We start from the raw sequence: 18,092 nt of genomic DNA on the forward strand, positions 1-18,092 counted from the left end.
GCGCATGAAGGAGAGACCAACAGAGGCAGACCGACCCGCAGCCAGTCCACTCACTGATGCCCTGCTCCTGGCCAGAGACGCAGCGACTATACATCTCCAAACTACACACATCGCAGCTTTAACTCAACTCTGTAACACTCGCAGCATCTGGAGGAGGACTGGAAAAGCCGGCGCTGCCAACAGCTGCATGTTGTTTTTTTTTTTTTCATCCACTCTCTCTTTCCTGCGCGACCAGGAGAAAGTGCCGCGTCCTTGAAATTATAAATTGAAAGAGAGGAAGAGAGGGAGAGAGTTGCTTGACGGCAGAATAAATCTCGCTTCGAGTACTTCAACACGGTAGGTACCGGCTGGTGTTGCGTGATAACAGAAGTGATTACAGCTTCATTTGTTTTAATTGGTTTAATTGGTTATTTGATTGCCATGTGTTCTGTCGGGTGTAAGGCTTTGTGGTAGTGTGTTTTTTCCTGAAGTGAGGGAAGTTGTGCTCTCTCGCTGAAAAACTGCTCCCGGTTTTGAAACACATCCTGCATCTACATGTAAAGACTTTGAGAACATCTTTTTAGCGTTTTTACATGTGCGTAAAAAGTCGTGGCTTCGCTAAATCGTCACTTAATTGCAAAATAGATGTTATATTTTTTTTTATTTGTTGAGGTAAAGTCTCTCACGAGTGCGCGAACTTTCATTCTCACCCTTGTAAATTTAATAAAAACAGATGTTTTGGTTCATAAAGTGCGAAAAGACTGATTAGGTTCAATAATGTGTAATGACTGGGCCCAAACTTTACTTTCCCATTTAGGCCTTTTTTTTAAAAGAACTAATATCAGTTTAGAACACAATGAAATCAGTTTTTGGGTGAAATATATATTTTTTCCCAATTGGAATATATAATTATTCAACTTTTAATTCATTTAATTCAGTTAATCCTTTAATGTTTTTGTGCATTGTCGTTTCACAATTTAGGGGAAAAAAAATATGTTGAGCAATTTCTTTTATTTTGGTTATTATTATTATATTATTGTACTTGAAAAGACCCACCACCGATTTTATTTTATTGGGAACAATCAGCATGATTTACATTTATTTAGAGATTTACTGAGACAATTAAGAAAAAAAAGGAGAAATCGTCCTTTTTATGAACGTGTTCGGATGATTTTTTCCCAAATCTATTTGCTTACCTCACTATTCAATTTATCTCTTGCAGACTTTCGGCTACGTGTGTGTTTTATTGGCAATTTATTCCGTCGTAATGATTTACAGGCACAGTAGGCCTCCTCCAACCCTTTTCTACTGAGATTAGTCCAAAAGTGTAATTGCAAAAATGCTTCCAGAGCTGCAACTGAGTGTGTTTTACAAAATGAAGAGATGAACAATGTGAGAATTTTGGCGATAAGGATCATCAAACAATTCCCCTGAAAACTTAACAAAATCAAAGACTTTGCTTTTTCAGCCAAAATCAAACTTATTATTTCAAGGCGGCTCAAAAGAATAATTATAATTCAATAAAGGTGTTAAGAGAGGAATTTCTTTTAAAAGTCACTTTTGAAAGAGAAAAGAAGCCTTCTTTTTAAAAATTCTGTGCTCTTTTCATCTCACTCAACCTAAATGCTGCACATCAACACTCTCCTCTGCCTCTGTTTGTCCTCTCCCTCTCCTCAGCACCACTGACAGGGAGGTGAATGGACCTCCACCGCCCCTTCAAGATGGACAGCCCCTCCTACCTGCCAGCTCCGCTGGCCTCCCCCGCCCTGATGGTCCTCGCTTCCACTGCCGAGGCCGGCCGAGATGCCTCCGTCCCCTGCCAGGCTCCCAGGCCCTTCGGTGTCCCTGCCTCCGTGGAGAAAGACCTCCACCTCCCCTTCCCCTCCGCCTCTTACACCTTCACCTCCATGTATCAGCGACAGGGCCCCATGTCAGGCACCTTCCCCACCCGAGACTTCCCAGCGTCCCTGCTCCACCTGCACCCCCAGTTCACTGCACCAAACCTGGACTGCTCCACCCTGGGCATGCTCAACCACAGCGGGGTGGGTGCCTTCCGACCTTTCTCCTCCCCACAAGAGGAGAGGGAGACGGTTGGTTACCACTCGGCTTTCACCCCTGCTAAGAGACTGAAAAGCTGCTTCTCGGAGGTGGAGGGGAAGGAGTTTGACTTTGGCTCCCCGGGAGGCTCCATCAAAGCTGGGGAGGACTCAGGGAGGAAGCTGTTCTCCATGTCCGGCCTGCTGTCTGACGGAGAAGCTTCATCGAGCCCGGAGGAGCGCAAAGAGCACAGTGAGTACACACTCGAATCACAAGAAACACAGATCTGATGCATGTTCAGCTATGTTAACACACAGTCACTCATCTCACATCTTTAGAGTATGCAGTCAAATATGTCGACTTTAATTGGCACATCAAAGACCTTTCTTGACCTGACATGATAGCTCAGATGAGATTTACATATCCTCAACAGCTGCATCAACTAAAGGTGACAAAATGAAAGGAGCCTTTGTGAATAAAGACGTATCTGGAAGTATTTTCCCTTTTGCACTCTAGTCTTTATCGTCTAGTTGGGCAAAGTGTTTACAGTGACTGGCTGTGACCGACTTTGACACAAATAAATTGAACAGTGTCACTTATTCAGCTTAGTGATCATTAGCCACATATGACCATTAGGCCTATTGGAAGTCAAACTTTTCTTGGCGGCGGAGGAACACAAATACATCGGAGCGTATGGAGGGTTGACATAGGAGGAGTGAGAGTTGGAACGAATGACATCCTGTCAGCGATAACGAGGTGGCAGAGATAGAGAGGAAGGGATGGAGGAGGATGGAGAAAAAGAAAGAGGGAGAAAGAGAGAGAGAGAGAGAGAGAGAGACGCGACGATGCGCCTCAGCCTGAGCTTCCCAACGATAACCCTCAGCTCAATATGGCCGCCCACACCAGCCGTCTGATTTGTTGACAAATGAGTGGGAGAGGTGTCAGTCAGCGCGCCGCGGAGGGAGAGACGCTCCTCATTACTCCCGGGGATAATTGCCCAACGACGCGGGGGCACAACACTCGCCTCCGAGGGAGAGGGAGGGAGAGCGGGAACTGGAGTCAGGGAGGCAATGCTAGGCATGATGGGAAATCAAACCCCCTCAGTGGCGGTCGCCAAGGGGAGCGCCTGACAGATGAAAAGGACCAGAGGAAGACAGAGAGAGAGGAGAGAGAGCACCCAAAGGCTCGGCAGATCAGAGAGGGACACCATCGAAAATAATGACAATGAGAAGGGGGGGGACAGAGATGGAGAGGGGCGAAGGCAGGAGGGGGAGACGCTGATACTCGCTCTCATACATATCACCTAAAGGAAACTTTCATCCCACACATAAAGGGCGGGAGCAGAGACGAGTTGTCTTAAGAAAAGTTTGGATTGTGTGCCTCTATGCATATGTGTGCGTCTTTGTTGAAACTTGCTGATTTTGTCGGCGGTTGGTGGCTGAGTGACAGGGCCAGGGAGGCGGAGTGGCAGGAAGGAATCTCAATATGGAATTTTAATAAGGACAGGAAAGAAGAGATGCCAGCCAGCATGCTGGTGTGAGAGGTGTGTCTGTCTGACAATGTTTGCTCTGTGCACTCGTGCATGCATGCTCCCCTCACCTCCTGATTTTTGGGAATCTCATTTGGGGAATGTTGACAAGGACAAAAGACGGGGTGGAATAGAACATACAATCTCTCCTCCCAAAAAAAAAAAAAAAAAAAAGAGTTTGGGAAAAAAAATGGATTTGTGCACATTGGAAGCTGCTTTTCCAGCTTTATCCAATTATATTGGAGCTCAGGCAAACTAAGAGCTTTAATGCAATTGAGCTCCCAGCACTTTTCTTAGTCTGACATACACTTGTTCCTCTTGACTGGGTAACAGACAGTCACTTCAGGACCAAAAGTCTTAAGTGTTAAGCTTGAAATCTTCTTGGGGTGTGAGAGTGTGTCTACAGTTTGCATACTGCAGCAGCGATGGCAATGCAAATACACGATGAAGTACAAACTACACCATGAAAACATCATTTTATACTTACGTTTTCTTCATTAGTAAAATTATTATGTGTCTGTGTTGGTTTCCTACTGAGTAGTAAACCTCTGCCACTTCTCTTAAGCAAGGCACTGAGATTATAACTGGAGTCTGTGGGTGCTGTACTGTGGCTGCCCAATACTCCTAAATATTTAGGATGGATCAAATACAGAGGACAAATATTCCCACAAGAATTAATAAAAATGTAACTAAACTTTATACTTTGTTGAAGTATTTATGCATAAAGAGTGAAATGATGACACTTGTGCCTGCTTTCCTCTGAAAATATCAAATCTTTATGGAGAAAACACATTTCATTTGAGTTTTTGATGACACGCCACAACATCGATTTCCTCCAATTTTATAACTTATGACTTGTCTGTCTTGGAGATGTCCCATTGGCCCTTATTTCAAACCTTACTAGTGTTGCCAAGGGTTGGACTTGCAGAGAATGCTCAGCATGAACAGTAAATCCATATTTTTGGCACAGTCTCCACTTCTGAGCACAGGTGACCAAGTGCTGCAGTGCCTCTCGTAGCTCCTTGTCAGCCGACACAACAAGCAGGTAGGGGACCTGTTCCCATCTGCCATGCGTATCATTGCGGGTGGACGTCTCCTTCTGTCCATTTAGTGTCTTTCTTCTGTCAGTTTTCCCTTCTAGACTTGCCTCTGTTTTATCAGGGAAGGTCTGAGACGCACGGTGTGCTCTGACAGCTGTTCAAACAGCCTCGCTCGCTTTCAAAGGGCAGATGTCTTCACTGGAGCGAGTCATGCTTATTTTCCTCAGGGAGATGCTTTCCGCCGCAGGCCTGAGCTGGAACTAAAATGGCCCTTTACCAGAAACATGAGTTGGGAAACCGGAGGAGTGGAGTGGCAAAAGACACCATAGCCAGACACTGAGGGAGTGGTGTGTGTATGTGTGTGTGTGTGTGTGCGTGTGTGTGTGCATCTGTATATGACTGTGCCAAAGCTGGGAGAAAGCTGTGATAACTGAAGCCAGATGTTTGAGCCCCCGTGTTGTGATACTTGTAACATATCAAACTTTAGGATGTGGACAGTAGACAAAGAGATCCATGAAGGCCAACAAACAAACATAAAAGAAGTCAACTGTTGTTCGACTGGCAGTGCAGTCTATCAAATCACTTTCAACTATTTAGTGCTTTTTTGTCATTACCTCATGTTGAAAATGCAGGGCAAACGAAACTTTACAATGTCAGTTACAACTTTTTTATCAGACTTATTCTCAATTCATATTGCGAGCATACCTTACATAAGCCATTACAAAGCTCGTAAATTGTGGTCTAGTTTGTCTGTTTTTCTGGGATGGTTTTTGCATCTCACATTACGTGACTGGTTTACTCACATGTATGTGTGTGTATTAAAGGAGAGATTCACAATTTTTGAAGTCTGTCTCAAAACAATAGTCAAAAGCCCATTTGAACACTAATAGAGATTTTGCTCACTTCAGTCATTCCTCCTGTTCATACTGGCCATTAAGAGACCATTTCCTAATATGAAAGGGAACAAACCTTGTTCAATGCAAAAATGTATTTAGAAATGTATCTGAAGCTTAAATGAGGCTTCAGCAGTCTGAAGCCTCATATTAGTTGAGCTGCAGTAGAAGGATAGTAACAAAAAGAGGGAATTGTATTTGACTAATTTGGACAGCTGAAACTTCATATAAGCTTCAAGTAAATGTTTAAATAAATTTTTGAACAGAAGGAGGACTGTGGATTTTGTCCCCCATTTTGTCATTTACATTGAAAGTGCATTAAGAAGGAATCTTTTAATGGTCAATATGAACAGGAGGAATAATTACAGTGAGCAAAATCTGTTTCAATGGTCATATAGGCATCTGACCGTTGTTTTAAGACAGACTTAAAAAAATGTGAACCTGTCCTTTAAGTTAACCTTTTTTCTGGTAGGTCTTTTTAAGTTGGATTGGTGTTTCCAGGCTGTTACTTATAAAAATATGCCTGAATATTATGCCCCTGGGCTTTACATGTACACAATGATTGATTTATCTATGTGTGTGTCATCTGTGCAGGTGAAACATGATAGGTAATGCACCTCAAATAGTATCCCCTTCAAATGAGTGTTGAATCTAATTACAATCTGAGTAATGTGTGCATAAGGCTTTTGAATCAGACACAGAGCCTGGAAGATTTCTCTTTCTGGGATGAACGGCCGCTGAGAAACCAAATCGTCACCTGAGTGAAACAAAATTCTGCAGGAAGTTAATAGAGGGGAAACATTTAACACACACTGAGGATTCTCCCCGCCAGATGCGCTCAGTGTGTAAGTGTCCTCCACGGTCGCTTATTCATGGGTTGTTAGCGGACTAGTGTGTGCCTGAACAGAATCAATATTACATAGATTCATTTTAGATTTGGCACATGGATTATCTCTGTGGTGAAGTTTGATAGGTTTAGTTTGTTCCAGGCACAGCTTACAGGGGTTGTGTGTGTGTGAGTGTGTTTGAAGGTGGATGTGACTATGCATGTGCATGTTTGGGTGGATGTGATTTTGACTTAAGCAGGTGGGAATTCAGACATGAAAATCATCAAATTTACACCATTTCACCCACCAGCAATGAATGAATTTCTCCAACCCCTATTTCTGCATAAAAGTTTGTATGGTATACTGACACACACACCTTAGTGGAGGCCGTATACTCTGGCTGTGCGTGCTGATTTGATAACAAGGAGGGCGTCTGCGCGCTGCATTTTCTGTGTAGCCGCTGTTGACGGCTGCTCGTATTGAGTGGAGCTTCCTGTTGAAAGACACATTGTTTATATCCCACTGGCAGACCACAGGAGATGAATAGCAACCACTCGATGCTCATGCATACACATATAGTATCTGCTGCGCGCTATTATTCCCAGGGTGTACACTCTACTCCTAGACTTGCATGTGCACTCCATGCATCAACAGTCACGCTCACCATATGCTTATGTCTAGTTTTTTTTACTTTCCTTTTTTTTGTGTGTATGTTGTGATTTTGTGTTTGTGTGATGTGTCACGAACAAGCTTTAGTAAGAAAACTGAAGTAATGTAGCAATAAGAAGGTGTAAACATGAACAGCACAACTTGGAAATGTTGGTAGATAGAAGCAAAAAAAAGGAAGAAAAAAAAGATGAAATAAATAAACATCACAAGGGAATAAAAAAGTTTTTGGTTATTTGAATACAAACTTAAAGGGAAATTTTCTATTCAATCATGACAGCACAACAAAAAACCCCAACTGAGTGTTTTTGCCTTTAATCAAGTTTAGGACCAAAAAGCATTAAAAATCCTTTCAGACCCTATTTGATAAACTCAAAAAAAAAAAAAGAAATGAAATCTGCAAGTTAAAACTCTTGATCCCAAACAAAGCTTGTTTTTAAAGCTACGTCATCCCAGATGAAGTGACATCTGCAACCAGCTCTCTTACTGCCCACACTGGTAGTCTTGCTCTTGATTTCAGGGAGGAAGCATTACAATATTAATGGTGGTTGTGTTTGATGTGAGAGCACGCCGCGGTTGACTGTTCCCCCTCCTGTTGTGATGGTAGTTTGTTCTCCTAATGTTCTCCCAAGTAAAAGAGGCTTTCATCCTGGCAGGAGGGGAAACTCTTCTCTTCTTTTTACCTCCTTCCCTTCATCCTATAAGAGCAGGATCTTCATGTGTTTAGATTTACATGTTGACTGTGTGGTCTTATATGTCAGCGGATCCCAAACGTATTTTGTCAGCCCCGTCAGATGAACTCAAATCCCCCTTCGTCGACATCACCTGTCATGTTGATGTGTTCACTGAAATTATTATAAACTGGATATTATTCCCAATTAATTTAGAGTTTGCATTCATACTAGTCCCACCAAAGATAGCAAAGTTTGTAAGTTTCAGCCATTTATTCATCACTTTTAGTTACTTTTAACCATTTAAACCATTTTTCCATCACTTTTAGCAATATCAACCATTTTTCCTCTAAATATTTTAACCAATTTACTATTTTTTGCTAAGTATTTTAACCATTTCAATACTTTTAACTGTTTCCACTGTTTGCTAACTAGTTTTTATGCACTTTTAATCGCAAGTGGTGTTCAGGTGTTAAAGCTATGTGTGGGTATATTTTAAAAATCGAATATTAATTTCTATTCTTTTTTTTTTTCAAACTGAGCTAAACAATCTTTCCATATACCCATGAGTATGTCCCACTGGTTGGAAATCACCGTTATATGTGTATTTGAGTAGGTGTCTGCAAGAGTGCAGTGTGTGTATCTTTGTGCGCGCGTGTGTTTTTTGTACAGTTTATATGCAGACCGATGTATCTTCAAAAGTTACAGAGTGTCAGGCTGTGGACCACACGGCTTGTCGGAGACAGACAGGATTTCTATAAGTCTGGCAGTAGGCTTTTACAGTAGCAGGGGGAAATGTGTGTGTGTGGGGGTCTTTTTGCAGTGACCATCAGCACCTGTTAGACGGTCAACAGAATGTTCTGCCGAAACATGAGTCATAACACATCTTGTAGTCGCTGCATCTGCCTCCATCGCCTACTGTGATCGGCCCACACAAACAGCGCTGCTCCTGTGTAGAGACAGAAAGGCTCAAGTATGCTGAGAGACAGAGAGAAAAAGAAAGAGAGAGAGAGGGTCATAATGAGTGCAGGGCCCAGGGGTCGTTAAAACAACAGCCTTGTTTTAACAGAGGCCATCTTTCCTCTCTTCCCCTCTCTCCGTTTTCCCCTCGTTCCCCTGTTTCTACCTCTCTCCGCGCACCTGATCGACCTGCATCACAGCTGCCTCTGATCTCACATCAAAGACCTAGTTTGTGTGTGTAAAAGTGTGTGCGCATAGGAAAAGCTTGGGGTAAAGGCGGAAGGGGTATTTCTGTAGATTGAATCGCGTGTTCCTAAGAAGTGGCATGCACACACACACATATACACACACACACACACACATCCTTCGCCCTGTCCCCGGAGCTTAACAAATCAGTCAGGCAGAGAGGGCAGGAAGGCCAAATGCCGGGGTTAAGCACATGCTGTTGAGGAGCAGCGCAGACAGACAGCAAGACCACACCAATCCTGCACGCCTGGATGATAGCCAGGAACGTGTGTGTGTGTGTTACTGTGTGTGCTGTACATGTGTGTTTGCCTAGTGTCACAGACAGACCTCATTACAGCATGTCACTTGTGCTTGTTGCAAGTCTCCCAGCTGTGGAAGAGCTTGACAAAAGCCAATATGTCAAAGGCATGCCAGGCGTGATAGCTTTACCTCCAAAATACACGACATCCAGACATCATTCTGTGGCTTCATAAACAGGATTTTCAGCTCTTGTGTGCACATTTTTGCAATTTTTTTTTTTTTACATATAACAAACAGGAAGACATCTTTAGGGAGCTGCAAAGTGTCAAGTGTTTCTTGGGTTATATAACTACATGAGTTTGACAGTTCAAACACATTAAAGCACAGGACACATTACAGATTACTTACACATGCATCCTAAAGATCTTCTGATCGATTTAGTCACTTCCAGTGCGGCTAGCTGCTCACTAAACTCCCATCAGTGCTGGTGCACCTCTGCCTTAAAGGTCAAAGTTTGCCAGGATTGACCCTTCACCCAGCTGTGTAGGGGTGTAAACACTCCCCCAATTCTCCTCAGAGAATAACATTGAGTCTGGGCCATAAATCACAGGTCTGATAATTGGTAGGAAAACAGCAGTCCAGCAGTATATAACCTTTTACGTGTCGTCTCAACTCTTTATTATGGTGCTAATGAGTGGCCGCGGATCAGGGTTAGAGCCGCAAGCACAGTGGGTGGAGAGGGGGAGTTCACCTCAGTAAAATATGGGCTACTGGCTAGTTACACACACTGGCAAGCAAGCACACACACACAAATACATAAACACTGGAACTCATTGCGCACTGATTCGCACTTAACACAGACACACACACACCAGAGGGCAGGCAGACGCTCAACTACACACAGGAAGGCACACATACTTACAGCAAAGGATATGCGCGTATGCAAACATTCCCTCACATACACATATATGCATATGCAAACACGCAGGCACACACACACACACATACACACACACACACAGTGGCTGGCAGGCTCAGCAGTGTCCATTACAGGCAGCCATTAGTATGGAGATTGTGCTAATTGTCCCCATAGACCACACAGGCAGTGCTCGGCAGGCCCGCTGTGAGTCTGTGAGGCTGAGTAAGAGCAGGGACTCTGCTTTACACATCCTATTGTCTTGGTCGTGACCCTATTAGTGCAATTACAAATTAATCACTGAATGATTATGGGATACATGCTGTGGATTGTTTCAATGCAAATAACACTATTATAGCACATCAAGTGGCAATGCTACTGTAGCGCAGAGTTTCACATGGGCGAAGTCATAAAGCACTGTAATCTTATATAACACTGTCAAATAGCTTCAGGGCAGTTTTACCTGTTTTGAGGATATTAAGACATTTAAAACATGTTGTTTTGCTTTTTGACAGGTGTTATCACTGCACTACAACACATTTTTAAGTCTTTATTAAAAAAACTAGTTTGTTCATATGGAAACTGCTTTTAACTGTAGAAGATCAAAGCACATGTTTACTTCTGTTATGAAGGACACCAGTGTTACGTTCAAAAGTAAAGTTTGACCAGTATAATAGCTCATATGTTCTAATGTTGGTCTTTTTTTCAACCTCTGGTATCAGCCTGTCACACACCTGATATGACAGAAATGCAATTTCATGAAATATTGATTGTATATGATGACTAAACTACACTGGCTGTTGAAACCTTTGACCTGAACTGATTCCAACACAATACTTACATCAGAATCCATGTGTGAATATGTTTTGTGATTAAAGAAAACGTCAGTCTGCTAAAAACATTTAATACTTTCATGAGTATTGTCATTTTTGGCATGAAAATCATAAACACCCACTAAAATGTCAAATCAAGCTTAAATCAGCCCAGAAAATACATATATCCCTCTCTGCCTTAAAGAAATCTATTTCTGTCAAACCCGTTAAAACATGTTTATATGGTATCATTTTTGCATTTTATCATTATCACAGTGTTCCAGACTTGCTCTTTTTGTTGAGATTAATCTTTTAGCGTAAAATCCACATAAAACACACTGACTCAGTGTCTCTTAATCTTTGAAGAGTCTTTAACCAATAATGCCAGTTAACTTTTGTTGCATTTTATTAGTTTTATCCAGAATTCCAGTTTAAAATAGTGGTTTGGTGTCTGAGTGGACTCCTGGACTCTTGGACTCTGGGTGGGCTGGTTCAGGGTCCTGCAGACTGGAGAGGGTCCAGTCTCATTAGCAGCAGCTCAAAGCTCCTGATCAGTCAAGTAGAGGAGCTTGAACTGTGAGCGTCTCCTGTGTGACCCCACTGAGGGAGAACACAGGGGAGAAGATCTATACCCGCTGGCGCTGTCACGGGCCTCTTTGTTCTCCTGTGTTTGCTGACAGGAGGGATCGGAGGGGCGTATCGACGGGGGCTCACACTGTGCTGCGCTCACCAAGGCTACACGGCGGTGTGTGTAAATGATAAACAAATGAGCACATACACATGGACTCAAGTGTATTTGTAGACACATTGCTACTGTCTCTCTCTCTTTCTCACACACACACACAGACTCGCATAGACACACACTTACAATAAAACTATCAACAGCAGTGATTTCCAGTCTGGAAATGGCTGATCCATCTCCTCAGAGTATTGTATTAAAGTTCGGTATGTCTTTCTCTCAATGAGCCATCAGGGTTGGGTCTGTGCTGGGATACCACACACAGCACGCAGGGATGCTGTGCCATTTATTCTCAAAAGAAAACAACAACTCTAAAGGCATTATTTACTGCTCACCTTTGTTTGCAGTGTTATGCCAAAACCAAACAATAGATTTAAACAGTGAGGCAACATATTTGCAAATCTTAGCAGATTTTAATGCAGAATTTAAAGCATTTCGTCATGTGGAGCGGACACAACATCGGGAATCCAATTCAACAGATCCATATTTTAAAATATTCACAAAGTGAGTCATGTATATATAAATCTTAGATTCCTAATACTCTTAGTAGATGAAAACATTTCCCTAAAATAATAATTAATTTAATTTAATTTATGTTTTTCCAGACATTCCTCCCAGATTTCCTCACCTTTCAATATTTAACATGCAAAGAATTTTTACTTAAAGGGAAACTTTGTCCAGGTTGAAAAATACCAAAGTTTCCCTTTAAGTACGACTCCTCACTTAGTGCTTTAAACCTCCCTGGTTCCTCTTTCCTAATTGTGTGTGTGGGTTACTCAAGATAAGCTGCTCAATATCTGTATCTTTCCACTATTTGAAGATAAAACCATCATCATCTGCCATAATTGTTTGCTCATCCAGGCAGACACAATAACATCCTTTAGGAGGTGTGACTAACCCAAACACAGGTGTATCACAGAGTGCCAGGTGCTTTTGGTCCTCTCGTACCAGCAGCATTGAACACTGTGTTTCTGACAGTATCAGATGTTATCTGGTTCAGCGGTGGGAGGGAGAGATGGCTTATCTGTAATGATGCCCGCTGATGAAGCTCAAGGGAGAAACGCTGTGGGGTGGTGAATAAGACTGACCGAAAATTTTAACAAGTTCTGACTGGAGGCCTGCGCGCATCGTGATCGAAGACCGATGCGGGACCGTTTTTTTGGTCACACACCCGCGATAGCCTAATTGCCTGTGAGAACACAACAGTTTTTATTTGGTTTGAGGTATACTGGCAGCTTTAAGGATCTCTAGGCCTTCCTCTGTGCTGCTGCTTAATACCTAAAGTTTCCGCTACTCACCTGCACTGCACACAATGTATGCGGGACAGGTGTGTGAGTGGGAAGCAGGTGGGAGTGTTTTCTTTTGGTAGAGCAAGACAGTGTGTGTGTGTGTGTGTGTGTGTTTTTTGGCCAAAAAGCTGGCCAAACTTACCAGCTGACAGGAAAAAACAACTTTAACTTCATTATAGATACACTGTGTTAACTCCACAAAAATGACTTTTCAGTGGTGTGTTTTTCTAATTCTTCTGGGTCACTTGCAAACACACTGACAAGCTCAATGTAAGTGCACAAAACTTATAAATTGTCTTAAATCAGTAAAAATGCAGATTTTATTGTCTGTTCATCAGAATCACAACAAGAACTTCTCTGTAGATATTTTAATTCATTTTGTGTTGTTGTGTTGACTCCAACTGTGTTCCACTTTCTGATAGATTTCAGAGATTTCCATGTCATAGTCTGTCACTTGTGTGCACACAAGAAAGCATCATATGTCGTTATTTTCTGATTTTGTCACCGACAGATGTGAGGAAATTTGCATTAAATGTGTAAACCTTTCCCCTCCTGCCGTGTTGGATACTTGAAAAGTCTCTCTTCTCTGCTCTCAAAGACATCTGTTTTTTGTTCCTCTTCCTTCTCATTCCTCTCTTTTTTTGTGCCATATGTATTTTTTATTGAGGCTCTGTTAGTATTCACACAGTTGTTTCAGTTTTCCATGAAATAAAACCATTTGTAAAACAGAACTCAGAACATTGTGGACCCACAAGACGACATATTTAAAAATGTATTTAAAGTGAGGGCTGTACAAGCTGAAAAGACAAACAGAAAATTGAACAAATAGTACATAAATTAAAAGACTTTGTTAAAAAGAAAAAAGACAGGTCTTGTAACAGCTATCTGATGAAATAGAACAAAGTTTGTCCTTCAGAGCAAACCAGATTCTTTCAAAGTGAAAGGTATGATGTTTTCCAGTGTCGTAGCTGTTTTCATTATTTCTTTTGTTCTATTTCTTTTATTTCTTTTTTGTTGTTGTATTTCTCAGCAAATTCTTCTGGAGTCATAACTACAGGACTTATGCTGAGAACACTTTAGTTGAGTACCTTTTTTGTTCAGTGCTGTAACTATGCTAATAACTTTGTCTTAAATCTCTCACCACCATCTGGGAACCTCATCTGATTTTCAGCACACGCCTCATGAACCTGATAGCAGCAGTGAGAACAATTCTCGATTTTTCCTCGCTGAAAAGATATCGTCTGCTTGTGAACGTGTTCACTCACTTTGCTACGATGGAGTCTCACTGTTTGAAATTGCCAAAACTGTAGCATGAGATTCGTTTGGCGTGCTGGGGAGGGGTGAGACAGAGCTCTGGTGCGTTGTGTGTCAAACGCTGCATGTGTCAGAGTTGGCACCGCAGTCACCCACTTGATGAAACAAGTTCAGACATTCTTGCTGTGGGTGTTTTCAAGACATTTTTAGGAAATATAGAAAGTGGAGAATCAGACGAAACACCAAAAGCAGAAAGTCCAAGGTTTCTTGTGTGGATACTGCTGTAAGAAAATGCTTCCAACTGATGAAATATGCAGTTAGAACTCACCTTTGTAGGCTGTATAGTTGTTGTTTTAGTCTTGTTATAATTAAAGTCTGCAGTGACTTCCACACTGACACACTGTTTGTCTGGGACTGTTTAGAAAAGTTGAGCACTCAATTCAGGCACTTCTCATTTTCTCCTTATTAACCACTAACTGAGAGAGCAAGAGGGGAAAATAAAATGAAAGAGAGGTGATGAGAAGACAATGGAATAATAACAGAGGGAGAGTGAGGCAGAGATAGACAGCGAGAGAGAATGAGAGAGAGGAAGAGGGAGAGAGAGAGAGAGAGAGAGAGAGAGTATTAATGTGTATTAATCAGTGGTCCGGGTAATAGTGATCTGTATTTTTGGAGCCAATCTAATTACCCTCTAATGAGAGATTGTGATCTGTCTATTAGCTTCTTTATGTCTCTCTCACTCTCTCACACACACAGAGTGGTTGAGATAATCATGACAGGAATAATGTATAGATTTGTTTGCATCAGCACACAAGCAAACACAAACACAAGAAAACAAAATTTATTGCAGCAATCACACTGGTACTTAAAATATAAATACGTCACCGCAGATTTACATCTTTTCTATTGTTACAATAAGGAAGGCATTTCTTGAAATCCAACTAACTTGCAGTTTGTTGAGTCACTTTGTTTAAATAACTGCTAACAAACAAGGCATTGCTGTCATTATCTACAAAATGTTGACTTTTTAGGAGCCAACATAAGCACTCTAGGTGGGTTTTTTTAGCTAGTTTTTTTAGTGTAATAGAGTTAAGGATGGTAGATTTTTTAAACATATACAATACCTAAAATAAACAGAAACAGAAAAAGTCTCCAAAACTGACATCAGTAAGAAATGTAATTGAGGAGCACAAGTGAAAAATGAGTCCCTGCTGGCTAATATGTACCTTAACTAAAACTAAATATGGCAATTGATTGCCTGAAGTGCACTGAGACAAGTTTAAGTCCTGACAGTGTGATATAGTGTGACAGTTGGATCTCGGTACATTTCATTCTCTTTAGCGAGTGCAGGTTGATGGCATCAGAATGAGTGACGGGCCACCGGTGAATAGCTCTATCGCTGTCCGCTGTCAGTGGCTCCTTGATCCGACACGACTGCACTGGCTTTGACAGACAGCAGTCAGCAAACGGATGTCAAAGTCTGCATTTGGCATTTTGCTGCCCAGAGCTTGATTACAACTGAAGTTTTGGATGGGAAATCATAAATGCTGGGTTTCATTGCTGTAAATGAGCCTCTCTTGAAATTTGTGATAAGTATTTCAGTAATAAAGTATTCAGTGGAGGTCTTCTGTGGAAGAATTCCCTGAAACCAGTTTATGTAGAGAGACCTGTTATCCGAAAGAGACTATCAGAACTGGTGCTAATTTGACCCAAGAATAATTAGAGCCGTTTCTTTTCTTATTCCTCATGTCAGGAAAGAATGCCTCCATTTATCCTCGAACTTCAAAATCCTGTGATAATCATGACACCAAGAGCTAATAGCAAGTTTGCTTTGATCCACTCAGGGTCCCAGATTTGGCACCAAGTGGGCCTGTGAAGACCTCTGGTGTTCTGTAATATTGCTTATTTAACTTAATTGGCATCTGTAAGTGCTGCCCCCATCAGGAATTATCATAATGTTTTTAATAAAACTCTTCAAACAGATCTGCAGATATTTTCCACTGAGATGGCTCGTAAGTAGCCTCATATCACCACAAATACCCAAGGACAGTCCTAACTTTCCCCCCGACTTCCACTCCCTCTCTCCAATCTGTAAGTCGCTATCAAAGATCATTGAGCCATGCATCTCAATGAGGGCCAGATTGATTGGTTGGAGCGGAGCGGAGGCAGGGTTCGATCTTTGCCCCCAGGTCCTGAGAAGGGAAATATGGTCACAGGGACACAGTTGCACAGCTACCCAGTCCACTCTCCATCAACCAGATGATTGGACACATACATGCTGAGCCACACCCGCAACTGATGGAACAATTGTAGTGACTAATGGAGAAGATGAGAGAGAGAAAGAGTGAGAGGGAGAAGGAGAGAAATTGGGGGTTTGTGTGCTGATTGACCTGTGGTCAGAGAGGTTATGTCCATTGATCTGTAGGGCAGAAGAAAAGGGCTTTAGCCTGAGGTGCTTCAGAATGAGTCTATTTGGGGTTTAGAATTCCTGTCCATTCCCACCAGGAGCTTTTTCATCATCTGACTCCCCAGGACTTAGAGCTGCCCATCTCCTATTGCATGTGGCCGCTCCACGTAATGCACAGAGCACTACAGAGGCCAAAGGCCAATCAATGTTCTACAAGAGGTTGATACAGATCTTATTAGTCAATGAATGATCATTAGTGGTCTAACGAGCCATTGATTTGTGCAAGGGCCAAAGGTTGCAGTGGTTGTGGTGAGTGTCTTTAATACATTAAACACAATTGATTGCAGAGTAGGAGGGATATTTTTGAACGATGCTGGAATTAGGTTGGACAGTGAGAGATTTTAGGTCAAGCCAGGAGAGAAAGCGTACCTTCGTCGGCTGTTGAATGTGGTTAGGATTGAACATGGAGTCTGGCAGCACATTTGTCTTTAATGTATTACCGGTGTAGCAATTCTGCAATTAATAAAAAGCAGATATCTACAAGTACTAAGTCAAAAGCAACTGGACTTGCTGTTTCAAAGGCTGGAGCAGCAGCCTTTGAAAGCTGAGGAAATGACTCTGCTCATAGCAGATGTGTTACTACAGGGCCTATTATGTTGCTCATTAAATACCCAACCTCTCAATAGGCCATTATTTCCCCAATAAAAAACAAACGGCGGCCTGCATACTTTCCCCTCTCCCCCCTCCACTTTAGAGGTTAGCTCTACCTCACAGACGGCAAAAAATCCTGACTAATATCCTGCATGTTATGCTTTTAAATAGGAAGCAGGCCGCGCGATAGGGTGGGGTACAGGTGTGGCAGGAGCCAATGGCTTTTATAGCCCTCCATCTCCTCTGAAAGTGTGCCAAGGACCTGCCTCCACAACCCAACACTGCAGTGTTAGCCGCCAAGCGTTAACTTTACTCCCCCCGCCAATCTCTACATGCCTACTGGTTATATAGAGTCTGTGCTTGTTACAGCTTTATAGAGGGATTTCTGATGTGCTTAGAGAATTGTTTGATGATTGGGATAATGATGCCAGTTGGAGTAAGTTGTCTCAGCACTTTATCGCCAACGAACACAGAGAAAAACAGACCAAGCCGATGCACAACAAGCTTCCATGCTTGCTCGCTTGCTTGCATGTCCCCTGCCATTCAAAGCCATCCAGTCCTCCTCATGTCAATCAGAATTATACCACGTCCACAGGTTTGTCACCGGGGGGACGTTTGTCACCACGTCTCCCCTCCAGAACAGCCTTTTCATGCCCCAGCATAATGTCAGCGGGTGACATCCAGGCCTGATGTGATGTGGCATTCACTAAAGGTCACGTTAGGCATCTCCGCTCCGTCTGCATCAGCAGAACTGGCAGCCGTCATATGGGCGCTGGCATCGGCCATTACCCAGGCCCGCAGGGGGACTCGATGCTTTGAGGATTTGTCAGCGGGATTCTGATCTCTCTGTTTCAGGGGGCATGTACTGAACCCTGCACAGTTGCAATCCACGTCTTGATGCTGAGCAACAAAAACTGGATTTGACCATCAGTTATAC

General features: G+C 42.4%; 1 protein-coding gene across 3 annotated transcripts in view; it reads left to right on the forward strand.

Annotated features, from left to right (window-relative positions):
- rnf220b (ring finger protein 220b) overlaps positions 1-18,092 on the forward strand; it is a 32,410-nt gene continuing 14,318 nt past the window's right edge. For all 3 annotated transcript variants that reach the window (XM_042417262.1, XM_042417263.1, XM_042417265.1), the window contains exons 1-2: positions 1-336; positions 1,657-2,268. In XM_042417262.1, the coding sequence (XP_042273196.1) occupies positions 1,677-2,268 (592 nt within the window). In that variant the 5' untranslated portion in view covers positions 1-336; positions 1,657-1,676. The remainder of the gene's footprint in view (positions 337-1,656; positions 2,269-18,092) is intronic.

This window comes from Thunnus maccoyii, chromosome 7 (assembly GCF_910596095.1).
Source record: "Thunnus maccoyii chromosome 7, fThuMac1.1, whole genome shotgun sequence".
NCBI lineage: Eukaryota > Metazoa > Chordata > Actinopteri > Scombriformes > Scombridae > Thunnus > Thunnus maccoyii.